Here is a 16984-nt window from a genome sequence, read left to right as displayed (position 1 = left end):
CAGTGAACAGATGGTATTTGCATGATGGACCATTCTCAGCACGGCGCTAACACTACCATGTTAAGGATAAGGTATGAATGCTATGAATGTATAAGCTACAACATTGTTCATTGGAGTTTTAACTAATTTAATGTCAACACTGAAAAAAGAATAGTTAACCAATAAAGTCTTGTCATACAACCAGTGCTGATAAAGAGGTCAATAAATGTAAACATTATTTATAATCCCAACAACACTGCTGCACCTGATACACTGAGCTTGGTGAGTGTATTTATATGCAATGTCTTTTGACTTTAGATGTGAAAAGAATGAACCCTGATATTCGGATACTATGAATTATTTTACATTTGTACTTGCAAAGCCATTGTTGACAGACACTAACCACAGAGCTATTCAGAGTAAGAAGTAATTAGCTTTGTTCAGCATTGGTATGTAATTTTGCCGCATTGTTCAAACTGCTTCTTTAAGGCTACGTTAGTTTTAAATCCTTCATACATTTGTAAGTCAGTATATTGTTTAGGCCAGGCAAGCAACTTCAGCTTCTAATATTTTTGGCAAAAAATATACCCATTTTGTAATATGTCCAGAGAAATCACATCTTTCATGTTTTTCTTGATGATGCATATTATACACCGATCAGCCATAACATTAAAACCACCTCTTCTACACACATTGTCCATTTTATCGACTCCACATACATATAGAAGCACTTTGTAGTTCTACAATTACTGACTGCAGTCCATCTGTTTCTGTGCATGCTTTGTTAGCCCCCTTTCATGCTGTTCTTCAATGGTCAGGACTATGGTAGTGTGTGTTGTGCTGGTATGAGTGGATAAGACACAGCAGTGCTGCTGGAGTTTTTAAATACCGTGTCCACTCACTGTCCACTCTATTAGACACTCCTACCTAGTTGGTCCACCTTGTAGATGTAAAGTCAGAGACGATCGCTCATCTATTGCTGCTGTTTGAGTCGGTCATCTTCTAGACCTTCATCAGTGGTCACAAGATGCTGCCCACAGGGTGCTGTTGGCTGGATGTTTTTTAGTTGGTGGACTATTCTCAGTCCAGCAGTGACAGTGTGGTGTTTAAAAACTCCAGCAGTGCTGCTGTGTCTGATCCACTCATACCAGCACAACACACACTAACACACCACCAACATGTCAGTGTCACTACAGTGCTGAGAATGATCCACCACCCAAATAATATGTGGTGGTCCTGTGGGTGTCCAGACCATTGAAGAACAGCATGAAAGGGGGCTAACAAAGCATGCACAGACACAGATGGACTACAGTCAGTAATTGTAGATCTACAAAGTGCTTCTATATGTTAAGTGGAGCTGATAAAATGGACAATGTGTGTAGAAGAGGTGGTTTTAATGTTATGGCTGATCAGTGTATATTGTACACTACTTGTAGAATGTTTTATTAGTAGCGGTAGTACACTCTGCTTTTAGCGTTCCTTCCAAATCCACTCCCTGATTATACACAATATTATTAAAGAATGAATTATTCTGATTGATTGGTGGTCCACATGTTTTCCCCCCACCATTTACAAAGTCTGAAGTTTCATAAAGCCAGAAGTTTTCCACTGAGAATTTTTTTATTGTATTTTAACCAGTTTGCTGTAACTTAAAAGAACTGAAATTTGACTATATTCGACTAAACATATGGAATAAATCTGATATCTGTCCAGATTTAAACATCCTTTAAAGGTAATAGTCCTCCTCCTCGATGTTGCCATCTCCCTCCTCGAACCCGAGAGCCTCGATGTCATGTGCAATATCGCTCATCCTGCGATTGAAGTCCTGCGATCCTTCATATCCTCTCACAGCTGTGGCTGATGTGCTACTCATACTCCGCTTGATCCGACCAAAGCTATCTGTCAAAATTCCACCCTCCCGAATACCGATGCTCTCCAGGAACGATTCAAACGATCCCACGTCGTGGTCGGGGATAAAGGGGCGCATACCTGGCCATGAACAGACACAGGAATTAAGAAGCAGTATGGGTCAGAACAAAACTGTAACAAGATAATAAATACTACTTTGTTTTATATATACAGTGTATCACAAAAGTGAGTACACCCCTCACATTTCTGCAAATATTTCATTATATCTTTTCATGGGACAACACTATAGACATGAAACTTGGATATAACTTAGAGTAGTCAGTGTAGCAGTGTAGCAGTGTAGATTTACTGTCTTCTGAAAATAACTCAACACACAGCCATTAATGTCTAAATAGCTGGCAACATAAGTGAGTACACCCCACAGTGAACATGTCCAAATTGTGCCCAAATGTGTCGTTGTCCCTCCCTGGTGTCATGTGTCAAGGTCCCAGGTGTAAATGGGGAGCAGGGCTGTTAAATTTGGTGTTTTGGGTACAATTCTCTCATACTGGCCACTGGATATTCAACATGGCACCTCATGGCAAAGAACTCTCTAAGAATGTGAGAAATAGAATTGTTGCTCTCCACAAAGATGGCCTGGGCTATAAGAAGATTGCTAACACCCTGAAACTGAGCTACAGCATGGTGGCCAAGGTCATACAGCGGTTTTCCAGGACAGGTTCCACTCGGAACAGGCTTCGCCAGGGTCGACCAAAGAAGTTGAGTCCACGTGTTCGGCGTCATATCCAGAGGTTGGCTTTAAAAAATAGACACATGAGTGCTGCCAGCATTGCTGCAGAGGTTGAAGACGTGGAAGGTCAGCCTGTCAGTGCTCAGACCATACGCCGCACACTGCATGGTCGTCATCCCAGAAGGAAGCTGACGCACAAGAAAGCCCGCAAACAGTTTGCTGAAGACAAGCAGTCCAAGAACATGGATTACTGGAATGCCCTGTCGTCTGACGAGACCAAGATAAACCTGTTTGGCTCAGATGGTGTCCAGCATGTGTGGCGGCGCCCTGGTGAGAAGTACCAAGACAACTGTATCTTGCCTACAGTCAAGCATGGTGGTGGTAGCATCATGGTCTTGGGCTGCATGAGTGTTGCTGGCACTGGGGAGCTGCAGTTCATTGAGGGAAACATGAATTTCAACATGTACTGTGACATTCTGAAACAGAGCATGATCCCCTCCCTTCGAAAACTAGGCCTCATGGCAGTTTTCCAACAGGATAACGACCCCAAACACAACCTCCAAGATGACAACTGCCTTGCTGAGGAAGCTGAAGGTAAAGGTGATGGACTAAACCCAATTGAGCACCTGTGGCGCATCCTCAAGTGGAAGGTGGAGGAGTTCAAGGTGTCTAACATCCACCAGCTCCGTGAATGTCATCATGGAGGAGTGGAAGAGGATTCCAGTAGCAACCTGTGCAGCTCTGGTGAATTCCATGCCCAGGAGGGTTAAGGCAGTGCTGGATAATAATGGTGGTCACACAAAATATTGACACTTTGGGCACAATTTGGACATGTTCACTGTGGGGTGTACTCACTTATGTTGCCAGCTATTTAGACATTAATGGCTGTGTGTTGAGTTATTTTCAGAAGACAGTAAATCTACACTGCTATACAAGCTGTACACTGACTACTCTAAGTTATATCCAAGTTTCATGTCTATAGTGTTGTCCCATGAAAAGATATAATAAAATATTTGCAGAAATGTGAGGGGTGTACTCACTTTTGTGATACACTGTATATATACAGTATATCAGCCATAACATGATATCCATTTTATCAGCTCCACTTACAATATAGAAGCACTTTGTAGTTCTACAATTACTGACTGTACTCCATCTGTTTCTCTGCATGCTTTGTTAGCCCCCTTTCATGCTGTTCTTCAATGGTCAGGACTCTCCACAGGACCACCACAGAGCAGGTATTATTTAGGTGGTGGATCATTCTCAGCACTGCAGTGACACTGACATGGTGGTGGTGTGTTAGTGTGTGTTGTGCTGGTATGAGTGGATCAGACACAGCAGCGCTGATGGAGTTTTTAAACACCTCACTGTCACTGCTGGACTGAGAATAGTCCACCAACCAAAAATATGTCCAGCTAACAGCACCCCGTGGGCAGCGTCCTGTGTCCACAGATGAAGGTCTAGAAGATGACCAACTCAAACAGCAGCAATAGATGAGCGATCGTCTCTGACTTTACATCTACAAGGTGGACCAACCAGGTAGGAGTGTCTAATAGAGTGGACAGTGAGTGGACGCGGTATTTAAAAACTCCAGCAGGGCTGCTGTGTCTGATCCACTCATACCAGCACAACACACACTAACACACCACCACCATGTCAGTGTCACTGCAGTGCTGAGAATGATCCACCACCTAAATAATACCTGCTCTGTGGTGGTCCTGCGGGGGTCCTAACCATTAAAAAACAGGGTAAAAGCAGGACAGTAAGTGTTGAAACAAGGAGGTGGTTTTAATGTTATGGCTGATCAGTGTATATACAGTATATGTACTGTATATTTGTATACATACCAGTACCTACATACCACTATACTATAAATAATTTGAAGACAAAACGATCCCACTAGTCCCAACATACTGTACATAGCTGTTAATGGGACATAATGTCGCATCTTATTTCCATCCAATTCCATCCAACCTTATTCTGATAATGCAAAGATCACAAAAAGTTTGAGACAACAGAGCATGTTTAAAATAGCCTGATGTTAAGATAATTTGAAATTAATTTGTTACAGATACACAAGGTTAGATCTTAAAGCAGACATAATTCTTTTTGATTATTTGTCCTTGCTTTAGATGCTGTGGTTCCACCTTTGTTTTTTTTTGGCACAAAACAAGCTCCATGACTTTTTGATTTAGCAAAGAAAAAGGGGAACAATCTGCAATGCGGTTACGGATCAATACAGATCAGACATTGGGAGCAGGGCTGGAATATATATAGGATGGTGGACGCTGGCGCATTTGGCTGCCGCTACCGTTACCGTATTTTACCGTATTTTACCGTATTTTATTGTATTTTTATCGTTTTTCGTTTTCATCTTTTTACACACCTTGTGGATCTATTTCTTTTATGTTACTTTTGATACTTTTATTTGTGCTTTTGATACTTTTTGTTCTTTCTACTGTACATCGCGTCTGCGGCCGGTGGTGAACGGTGGATGAGTTTTCCTGGGATCGGCACGATGTTGAACTATTCCGTTGACCAGCTGAGGAAGTTCAACAACTGCACTACTCCATCGTGTATTTCAGTCATCAAACAGCTTGGACTCCTTCGCCGGCCTCGTTATATTCACAGGGGCTCCCGGAGAAAGCTTGTTTATCTTCGAAACGGTAACGCTATTCCATCCTTCTGGTCAGCCGTGCGCACTGTCGCTCCGCAAACACGTCATCAGAGCGCTGCTGCCTTGCACACCAGTAGCGGTGTAGTCTCCATGACAACGCTGTCCACGGAGTGGGATAGGAAACGCGGAGTGGACTTAGCAAATCTCCGTTCTCTTCCTCGTTCATCACAGCCAACTACACAACAATACCACTTGAAAATGGCATTGCTTAATGTTCGTTCACTCAACACAAAAAGTACTGTACTCAGTGAATTTATATCTGACAGTGAACTAGACTTTTTCTGTCTCACTGAAACTTGGCATAAACCCTTGGATTATTTTACGTTAAATCAGACCACGCCAATGGGATACTCGTATATTGATGAACCTCGTATGGAAGGGCGAGGTGGTGGTGTTGCTGCAGTCTATAGGGATGATATTAAAATAACCACTTTGTCTTTTCCTGCTGCTCTTTCTTTTGAACACCTGGCTTTCAAGTTGTCAGGGCCTACTCCTCTGGTCACTGCTGTAGTTTATCGTCCGCCAAAGCCAAACGCTTCCTTTCTCTCTGATTTTTCAGATTTTTTAACCCAGCTTAGTGCCCTCTCATCCTCTGTACTGCTTATGGGTGATTTTAACATCCATATTGATGACAACAACTGTAAATTTGCCAGGGAATTTTTGGAATTGTTACAGTGTTTTAATTTCACACAACATATACATTTTCCAACTCATAAAAAAGGTCATACTCTTGACCTTGTCTGCTCTACTGGTGTCCTAGTTCATCAGCCGTCCAGCCATGACCTTACTGTCTCTGATCATTTGACAATCATCATGGACATTGAGGTCACTAGGCCCATCACTAGAGCTAAACGTAAAATATCCTTCAGGAATCTTCAATATATCTCTCCCTCTGCTTTCTCAGATTCTCTTGTTAAAAAGATGTCTGTCTGTCCTGTACTGTCTAGTAATTCATCTGACCTTGTCGATTACTATAATGACATACTCGCCTCATGTCTTGATGAGCTGGCTCCTTTGAGAACCAAATTTGTTTCATTTAGTCATTCTGCACCATGGTACACAATTGAGCTTCACCAAATGAAATCCCGTAAACGCCAGCTTGAAAGACTTTATAAGAAAACCGGTCTAACAGTACATTATCAGATTTATTCTGATTATCTTCAACATTACAAAGACGCTCTTACGGCAGCCCGATCCACTTACTATTCCGAACTCATACATGCTGGATCAACAAATCCTAAGACTCTCTTTTCCACAATAAATAAACTTCTCAAACCAGTTGACAATACTACCAATTCCTTTACAGTTGACAAGTGTAACTCTTACCTCTCATTTTTTCAAACAAAAGTTGAGAATATCCACAATTTTCTGACAGTTTCCCCTGTCATCTCTGTTTCTCCGCCTATCTCATCTCAATTTATTACCCAGCCTCTGTCTCAGTTCTCACCTGTGTCTCTTTTGGACCTATCTGAGATCTTAACAGGGATGCGAAGCTCCACTTGTGTTTTGGATCCTGCTCCATCAAAACTTGTTAAGGGTTGTTTTCCAGTTATCTCATCACTTATCACAGAGATAATCAATTCCTCTCTTAGTTCTGGCTCAGTCCCTCAATCACTCAAATTGGCTGCTGTTACTCCCATACTTAAAAAACCTGGACTTGACTCTAACATTATGAGTAACTTTCGGCCCATTTCCAATCTTCCATTTCTGTCGAAAATACTGGAACGTGTTGTTGCCTCACAGCTCAAAGATCACCTAAATTCCAATAATCTATTTGAATCATTTCAGTCTGGTTTCCGCCCCCAGCACAGCACTGAGTCAGCCCTCCTCAAAGTCACAAATGACCTTCTTCTTTCCTCAGACTCTGGACAAATTAATATTCTCGTCCTCCTTGATCTTACTGCAGCTTTTGACACCATTAATCACTCCATTCTTCTGTCCCGCCTTGAATCCTCTGTCAACATCACTGGTACTGCCCTTTTGTGGTTAAGGTCATATCTCGTAAACAGACAACAGTTTGTTAATATCAACAATTGTAGTTCTGCCATTGCTCCACTGTCCCAAGGCGTTCCCCAAGGCTCAGTGTTAGGTCCCCTTTTGTTTATTCTTTATATGCTCCCCCTTGGTGACATCATACGTCGGCATGGTTTACATTTCCACTGTTATGCTGATGATATTCAGCTTTACATCTCCTCCAAATCCATTAATACTGAACTTCACTCCACTCTGACAAATTGCATCACTGAAATGAAATTGTGGATGAAAGCTAATTTCCTCAAATTAAACTGTGAAAAATCAGATATGATCATCGTAGGTCCTACAACCCTGGCAAAAACCACAAAAAATTTTCAAATTACCATTGATAATGACACTTTGTCTCCGTCTTCTAACATCCGAAATCTTGGTGTAATTTTTGATAGCAACCTCTCTTTTGACCGCCATGTAAATCACATCACCAAAACTGCTTTATTTCATCTAAAAAACATAGCACGTCTACGTCCATCACTCTCCTTTTCTGCCGCCGAAACCTTGATTCATGCTTTTATTACATCCAGAATTGATTATTGCAATAGTATCCTTTATGGTACATCTAACAAAATCCTAAAAAAACTTCAGTATATCCAGAATTCAGCTGCTCGCCTCCTTACTCATACTCGCTCCCGTGATCATATTACACCTGTTCTACAAAAACTTCATTGGCTTCCCGTTGCTCAACGCATTCAATTCAAAATTCTTCTATTCACTCACAAAGCTCTCCATAATCAGGCCCCATCCTACCTCACCGACCTGCTCCATCAGCACATTCCCTCCCGTAGCCTTCGCTCTTCTGAGGCTAACCTACTGTCCATACCCTCTAGGACCAAGCACCGGACCTGGGGTGACAGGGCCTTTTCCATAGCTGCTCCATCTTTATGGAATGCTCTCCCCAAACACCTACGAGATTGTCCTGACCTGTCCAAATTCAAGTCACTTCTCAAAACTCATCTATTCAATATGGCATTTAACTTGTAACAACACGAAATAAATGCTTTTATTTTTGCTATTCTTTTTAATAGTTTTTATACTTAGATCACGACAGAAATGTGAAGTCCTAGATCCTAAAACTTGTAAAGTTTTCAGTTTCCTGATTGCATGTAAATCTGTCCTGTTTCTGTCTAATTTTAAGAAATTGTTCTATATTTGTTGTTCTCTCTCATAATTTAGCTAATTTTTAATGAACTGTCTTATGCTGCTCTCTTTGTTTTTATCTTAATTATTCTTGATGTTGATGTACTATTTTGATTTTGTACTATGATTTGTATGGTGTATGTACGTATTTGTTTTGATTATTTGTCTTATGTAAAGCGTCTTTGAGTATCTTGAAAAGCGCTATATAAATAAAATGTATTATTATTATTATTATTAATATACACAATGAGGCCAGCACAAGCACAACCAGACACATAACTTCCTTTGTCTATGTACATGGCCGCCACTTTTGTTTATGATGTGTCTAAAAATCATAAACACACACGGACACGTATTTAATTACACATCAGAACGTATTTAAGAAGCATGTAAACAATTATGATGGATTGTTTGCAGTGTAGTTTGTATATTATTCTAATTTTATGTTAAAAATGTTACATATTACAGACAAGATAGAATCAGCCAAAACATTAAAACCACCTCCTTGTTTCTACATTCACTGTCCATTTTATCAGCTCCACTTACTATATAGGAGCACTTTGTAGTTCTACAATTACTGACTGTAGTCCATCTGTTTCTCTGCATGCTTTGTTAGCCCCCTTTCACCCTGTTCTTCAATGGTCAGGACCCCCACAGGACCACCACAGAGCAGGTATTATTTGGGTGGTGGATCATTCTAAGCACTGCAGTGACACTGACATGGTGGTGGTGTGTTAGTGTGTGTTGTGCTGGTATGAGTGGATCAGACACAGCAGCGCTGCTGGAGTTTTTAAATACCGTGTCCACTCACTGTACACTCTATTAGACACTCCTACCTAGTTGGTCCACCTTGTAGATGTAAAGTCAGAGACGATCGCTCATCTATTGCTGCTGTTGTAGACCTTCATCAGTGGTCACACAACGCTGCCTACAGGGAGCTGTTGGCTGGATATTTTTGGTTGGCGGACTATTCTCAGTCCAGCAGTGATAGTGAGGTGTTTAAAAACTCCATCAGCATTGCTGTGTCTTATCCACTCATACCAGCACAACACACACTAACACACCACCACCATGTCAGTGTCACTGCAGTGCTGAGAATCATCCACCACCCAAATAATGTCTGCTCTGTTGTGGTCCTGTGGGGGTCCCGACCATTGAAGAACAGCATGAAAGGGGGCTAACAAAGCATGCAGAGGAACAGATGGACTACAGTCAGTAATTGTAGAACTACAAAGTGCTTCTATATGGTAAGTGGAGCTGATAAAATGGACAGTGTGTGTAGAAACAAGGAGGTCGTTTTAATGTTACGTTTAATGAGGATGTGAGCAGACAGATGTAGAGGCCACTTTATTAGTTATATGACACGGTCATGTCGACACAGACTAGATGATCTTCTTTTTCTTACACTTTAATTCACTTTTTTCCGTCTTACATCGCCCAGATGTATTTTTTAATCATTATAATTTAATGAATTACTTAACAGCATTTGCTGTCCTTAAAAAAAAAAAACAACCCTAAGAAATATAGTATAATAATGACAGTATTATCCATTCATTCCTTCATTGTCTGTTTTACTACAGCTTTATCTTATTTAGGGTCACGGTGGGTCCGATTTAATTGGCGAAAGGCAGGAAACACCCCAGACAGGTTGCCAGTTCATCAAAAAGTGAATACACACACACACACACACACTCAGATTCACACCTAGGGCAGTTTTAGTAATTAATCTGGCTGCATGTCATTGGACTGTGGGAGAAAACCAGAGCTCACAGAGGAAACCCACACAGACACAAGAAGAACATGCAAACTCCACACAGAAAGGACCCAGATTGCACAACCTGGGAGTCAACCCCAGGACCTTCAGGCTGTGAGGTGACCATGCGTTGCATTATTTTTTTTTATTTTACTATTTAACAAATCAATTTATTCTAATTGCATTATTTGTTCATTCATGCTATTCAGGGTCACGGTTAGTACAATTCACTGGGCCGAAGGGCAGGCAACGTTCTGTATAGGTCGCCAGTCCATCAAAGGGCAAACACAACATGCTTACAGACACACACACACACACCTAGGGTAAGTTTAGTAGCTCCAGTTAACCTGAATGCATGTCTTTGGACTGTGAGAGGAAACCAGAGCTATTGTAGAAAAACATGTAAACTCCACAGATAAAGGACCCAGACTGTTCCACCTGGGAATCAAACCCAGGACCTTCTTGCTGTGAGGTGACAGTGCTACCCACTGAGCCACTGTGCCACCCATACTTGCATTATTGTAATTTTTATTATTATATTATTATATAATTTTCATTATGTATTTGTATTTTAAAACAGTAATTATTTCTTAAACTAATTAATTAAAATGAACTTAAACGTCCCAACATACACCGATCAGCCATAACATTAAAACCACCTCCTTGTTTCTACACTCACTGTACATTTTATCAGCACCACTAATCATATAGGAGCACTTTGTAGTACTGACTGTAGTCCATCTGTTTCTCTGCATATCTCTGCAGGACCCCCACAGGACCACTACAGTGCAGGTATTATTTAGGTGGTGGATCATTCTCAGCACTGCAGTGACACTGACATGGTGGTGGTGTGTTAGTGTGTGTTGTGCTGGTATGAGTGGATCAGACACAGCAGCGCTGCTGGAGTTTTTAAATACCGTGTCCACTCACGGTCCACTCTATTAGACACTCCTACCTAGTTGGTACATCTTGTAGATGTAAAGTCAGAGACGATGGCTCATCTACTGCTGCTGTTTAAGTTGGTCATCTTCTAGACCTTCATCAGTGGTCACAGGACGCTGCCTACGGGGCGCTGTTGGCTGGATATTTTTGGTTGGTGGACTATTCTCAGTCCAGCAGTGACAGTGAGGTGTCACTCATACCAGCACAACACACACTAACACACCACCACCATGTCAGTGTCACTGCAGTGCTGAGAATCATCCACCACCTAAATAATACCTGCTCCGTGGTGGTCCTGTGGGGGTCCTGACCATTGAAGAACAGCATGAAAGGGGGCTAACAAAGCATGCAGAGAAACAGATGGACTACAGTCAGTAATTGTAAAACTACAAAGTGCTTCTATATGGTAAGTGGAGCTGATAAAATGGACAGTGAGTTTTTTGTTCCCAACTTCCTTCTATCTTCTAATACCATATCTCACAAGCTCCTAGTAGAAATTTTAGCCTGTTTTGTTACGTTGCCAGTGTGAAAATGTATTAAAATCTTTTAAAATTTAACTTCTTTTTTCTATTACAAGCCCTAGCAAAACACTCATCATCACTGTGATTAAACTCTCCTCCCACACAGCTGTGTAATTAATGCATCACCAGAAGCTTTTCTACTTGGGTTCTTCTTGGTGTTTTTCATACAAACCCAGATGTTTGGTGATGGAATGATCATATAATTGCAAATAAAACAGATGCCGGCTCTTATTTCACATTTTGACAATTTTGGGCTTCACAGTGGCTCGGTGAGTAGCACTGTCGCCTCACAGCAAGAAGGTCCTGGGTTTGTTTCCCAGGTGAAGCGATCTGGGGAGTGTGGGTTTCCTCTGGGAGCTCTGGACAGTCTGGTTAATTGGATGTGCTAAAACTGTCCTAGGTGTGAACGTGTGTGTGTGTTTGCCCTGTGATGGACTGGCCACCTATCCAGGGTGTTTCCTACCTTGGCCAGTGAATCATAACCACCACCAGAGAGAGAGCACGCAGAGATTTTCCAACACACTAGGTGACACCTGCTTGCTAAATCATTTGGGACAAAGCTTAAAGGAAAGGGTTTACTACAGTGCAACAGAAATATAACTACAGTTGAACTAAATAGCACTAAATATTATTATTAAACTACAACCCCTCACATTTACTTTGACTTTTATTTGATTGCAGACAGGATGAACCTGAGATATTTCATGTTTTATCTACTCAACTTCATTTCATTTATTAAAATACTGTACATCCATTCCTGCATTTCAGGCCTGCAACACATTCCAAAAAAAGTTGGGACAGTAAAGCATTAACCACTTTGTAATGTTGCTATTCCTTTTCACCACACTTAAAAGACGTTTTGGCACCAAGGAGACCAAGTGATTTAGTGTTTCAGCTTTTACTTTGTCCCGTTCTTCCTGTAAACACGTCTTAAGATGTAACAGTACAGGGTCACCGCTGTCACATTTTTCGTTTCAAAATTCTCCACACATTCTATATTGGGGGCAGGTCAGGACTGCAGGCGGGCCAGTCCAGTACTCGTACCCTCTTCTTCCACAGCCATGCCTTTGTAATGTGTGCAGCATGTGGTTTTGCATTGTATTGTTGAAAAATGCTGGACGTCCCTGGAAAAGATGACATCTTGAAGGCAGCACATGTTGCTCTAAGATCTCAATGTACTTTTCTGCATTAATGCTGCCATCACATAAGTGTAAATGACCTTTGCCAAGGGCACAGACACAGCCTCATACCATGACAGACCCTAGCTTTTGGACTTGTTCCTGATAACAGTCTGGATGGTCCTTTTTCGTCTTTGGTCCGGAGCACACAGCGTCCATTTTTTCCAAAAACAACCTAGAATGTTGATTCATCTGACCCCAATACATGTTTCCACTGTGTGATGGTCCATCCTAGATGCCTCCAAGCCCAGATAAGTCGACACTGCTTCTGGACATGGTTAACATAAGGCTTCTTTTTGCACAGTAAAGGTTTAAGTGGCATTTGTGCATGTAACTCTGTATTGTAGTGCTTGACAAAGGTTTGCCAAAGTAATCCCTCACCCATGTGGTTATATTAGCTGTCTAAGGGATCAAAGATCACGGGTGTTCAGCTTAAGCTTGCGCCCTTGGTCTTCACGCTCTGAAATTCCTCCCGATTCCTTGAATCGTTTAATGATATTATGCACTGTAGAGGGAGAAATATGCAAATCCCTTCCAATCTTTTTTTGAGGTACATTGTTTTTACACATTTTAATAATTTTCTCACACATTTGTTGACATTTGTTGATCATCTGATCATCTTTGCTCATCAAAGACTCAGCCTTTTCTGGATGCTGCTTTTGTACCAAATCATGATTACAATCACCTGTTTGGAATCATATAATTATATAGTTTTTTCACCTCATTACTAGCTCTAAATTGCCCCCATCCCAACTTTTTTTTGGAATGTGTTGCAGGCCTGAAATGCAGGAATGGAGGTTTATTAACAAATGAAATAAAGTTGAGCAGACAAAACATGATATATCTTGGGTTCAAACTGTCTGCAATCAAATAAAAGCTGGTTTGTCATAGGATGTGCTAAACAAATATTCAGTATGACGTTGTGTACTCACTGAGCAGGAGGAATTTGCGCGAGTCTCCGTAAAGGTTGAAAAGGTCAAAGCAAAACTGGTCTATGGGAGCGCCCACACGGTACTCCCTCAGCAACACAGCAAACTGCTGAATCTCCTGAGGAGTCAGCTTACTGCGTAACTGCACACAAAACACATTTAACATACAAGGGTAAACACTGCTGTAAAGTTCAAATAAAGGGCCACATCCAGCCCAAGGTACAATCATATCTGGTCCGTCAGTATACAGGACGCACATTACTGATACTACAAGTACCAGTCCCCCCCCCAGGAGTCAATTTGGGTGCCCATTCAGGTTGGTACCACCACTTAGTCTAAAACTTTACAGTTTAATCTCCCTGTGTTGGGAGCTCCCAGCTATTCAATGGGCGCAAGGCACACAGTAACACCCTGGACGGGACGCCGGCCCATCGCAGGGCAGCCACAAATACACACACATACAAACACCCATTCACTTATAGGGCAATTCAGTGTCTCCAATTAACCTGACTGCATGTTTTTGGACTGTGGGAGGAAACCCGGAGCTCCGGGAGGAAACCCACGCAGACACGGGGAGAACATGCAAACTCCGCACAGAAAAGACCCGGACCGCCCCGCCAGGGGATCGAACCTACCCACCGAGCCACCATGCCGCCCTACACATAATCAGTTAAAAAATAAAGTGATCATTTGAAAACTGTATCTTGTTTACACAGGTTGTACTGCCTTAATATCAAATTGATTTAGAAGATTTGAAATGTGTGACAAACATTAAAAAATAGGTGCTCATGTGGTGCAGCGGTAAAACGCATTAGCACACCAGATCTGACATCGCAAACCCGTGAGTTTGAATCTCAGCTCTGCTACACAGACAGTGATTGGCTTGTCTGTGGGTGGGAATGCTGCACAGCTTAGATAGATTCATCATAACTGATGCAATTATGATCTCTGCTGGCTGATCGATGGCTTCTGCACAGAGACGAGGGATAACAGGGATCAGTGTGTGACTCTCCATATGCAATACCGACCCAAATATGAACTCGACTTGTGCAGGTGAAAAAAGGAAGCAAGGAAGCAAAATGCAATCGGGTAATTGGATACAACTAGATTGGGAGACTGGGAATGCAGACAGAGCTGACATCTCGAACTTACATTTACATTTTCGGCATTTAGCAGACGCCTTTACCCAAAGCAACTTACAGTACTGTTACAGTATACAGTCTGAGTAACTGAGGGTTAAGGGCCTTGCTCAAGGGCCCAACAGTGTCAACCTGGCAGTGGTGGGGCTTGAACCAGCGACCTTCTGATTACTAGTCTAGTACCTTAACCACTAGGCTATAACTTGCCCGGTTCGAAACTCAGCTCTGCCATTAGGCAGGCTGGGTGCCTACATGAACAACGACTGGCTGTTGTTCATACAGGGTGGGAGCCGGACAGGACCTCATACCTGATGCAATTATCATCACTGCTGGCTGACTGATGGCGCCTGCACAGAGATGAGGGATAATGCATTGATCAGGTTGTGGCTCTCTGTACACAAAGCTGATCCGCATATGAACTCGCCTCATGCAGGTGAAAAGCTGCAGTAGGCTACTACTATGTGTCGGAGGGCGTCAGTCTCAGCTTTCTTCAACCAGGGTGGAGATCAACATCAGTAGAGAGGAAGCATAATGCAATTGGGTAATTGGATATGACTAGATTGGAAGGAAAACTGAATAGGAGGAGCTAATTCTTTTCCCAGCACTGTAAATTGCAACCCAATTGAAAGTGAATCATAAAAACAATGTACTGCACAATTCTTAGTAATTACAAAGGTGTATGCATTATCGCCCATCAATCAGTTGGTCTCACCGTCATCATGTAGCCTTGCATTAGCTTCAAGTTTGCATTACTGGGTTCAGAGTCACTGTGTATGGAGGCCAGGCTGCGATTGGAGTCCTGATATGAGAGAGATGAATTCTCACTGTAGTTCTCACTGTAATATGGTTCAAATGGATCCTGAGAACCATCACTATGAAAAAAAATAATACACAAACACAAACAGTATTATCAAGGGATCTCACCTATACACATGGGTGCAATTATCAGCTGAAGGTGGCATTTATGCGTAACATGTTTACATGTTTTATCCACTCCACTGGAAAACCACAAACACACTTCGCTAATTAATGTGGGATTTTTATTAATCATCAGTGTAGCTACAAAGCCAATTTTAAAAGGTTCGGACAATATTTATTTTATTTATTAGGATTTTAACGTCATGTTTTACACACTTTGGTTATATTCATGACAGGACAGGTAATTACTCCTTATAAGATTCATCAGTTCAAGTTTTTAATGTCAAACAATGTCAGTCATGGACAATTTTGTATCATCAGCTCACCTCACTTGCATGTCTTTGGACTGAGCTCCCTGAGGAAACCCACGTAAACACAGGGGGGAAACATGCAAACTCCACACAGATAGGACCCAGACTACTCCACCTGAGAATCAAACCCAGGACCTTTATGCTTTGAGGTTAGGAAAATAGGGCTAATGCAAATAGAACCAGACCACATTGATTTGCAAATCCTTTTGATTTGCGTTCTACTAAAAATATAACACACATAATCCTTATAGCATGTTCCAAAAAAGTTAGGACAGGCACATGCCTACCACTGTGTTATATCTCCTTTTATTTAACAACGTTCTCCAATCCTTTGGGAACCAAGGACACCAACTGCTGCAGCCCCAACACTTAGCCACATAACAGTCCAAAGTCTCCATTGATATATGATTTGTATAGTTGCAATCATGCATAAAGAAATGCTGTTCTGTTGTTCATATAGGGGTGGGATATTAAGCCGGATAGGGACTCTCTCATGACTGACGCATCTACGACCTCTGCACAGAGACGAGGAAAGAGTGCGCTGATCGGGGTGTGTCTCTCTGCACACAGTGCTGATCCGCATATGCACTTGTTAAGTGTAGGTGACAAGATGCATACGGCTGCTGCCCGCGTGTCGTTGGGGGCGTGGGTTAGCTTCGTTCTCCTCAATCAGAGACGGGGTCGGCATTAGTGGAGTGGAACCGTGACGCAAATGGGCAATTGGACGCACTAAAGTCGGCTGAAAAGTACAGTGAATTTTTACGTTTCAGCACCAAGTTTGCCACCGGTTTGCTCATTTATCCCCAGTGTGAAACACAATCTGTATTTGAACCTAAATTAACAAAAACGCCTAAACCTGTACAGTATTTA

General features: G+C 41.9%; 1 protein-coding gene across 1 annotated transcript in view; it reads right to left on the bottom strand.

Moving 5' to 3' along the window:
• Positions 1–1590: 1590 nt before the first annotated feature.
• Positions 1591–16984, bottom strand: part of ccm2l (CCM2 like scaffold protein) — a 41431-nt gene continuing 26037 nt past the window's right edge. The window contains exons 8-10 of the mRNA XM_063015544.1: positions 15598–15757; positions 13750–13888; positions 1591–1968 (exon numbers count right to left, since the gene is read on the bottom strand). Coding sequence (XP_062871614.1) covers positions 1706–1968; positions 13750–13888; positions 15598–15757 — 562 coding nt within the window. The 3' untranslated portion in view covers positions 1591–1705. The remainder of the gene's footprint in view (positions 1969–13749; positions 13889–15597; positions 15758–16984) is intronic.

This window comes from Trichomycterus rosablanca, chromosome 19, assembly GCF_030014385.1.
Source record: "Trichomycterus rosablanca isolate fTriRos1 chromosome 19, fTriRos1.hap1, whole genome shotgun sequence".
In the NCBI taxonomy this organism is placed as follows: Eukaryota; Metazoa; Chordata; class Actinopteri; order Siluriformes; family Trichomycteridae; genus Trichomycterus; species Trichomycterus rosablanca.
This window is presented reverse-complemented; position numbering and strand designations above follow the sequence as displayed.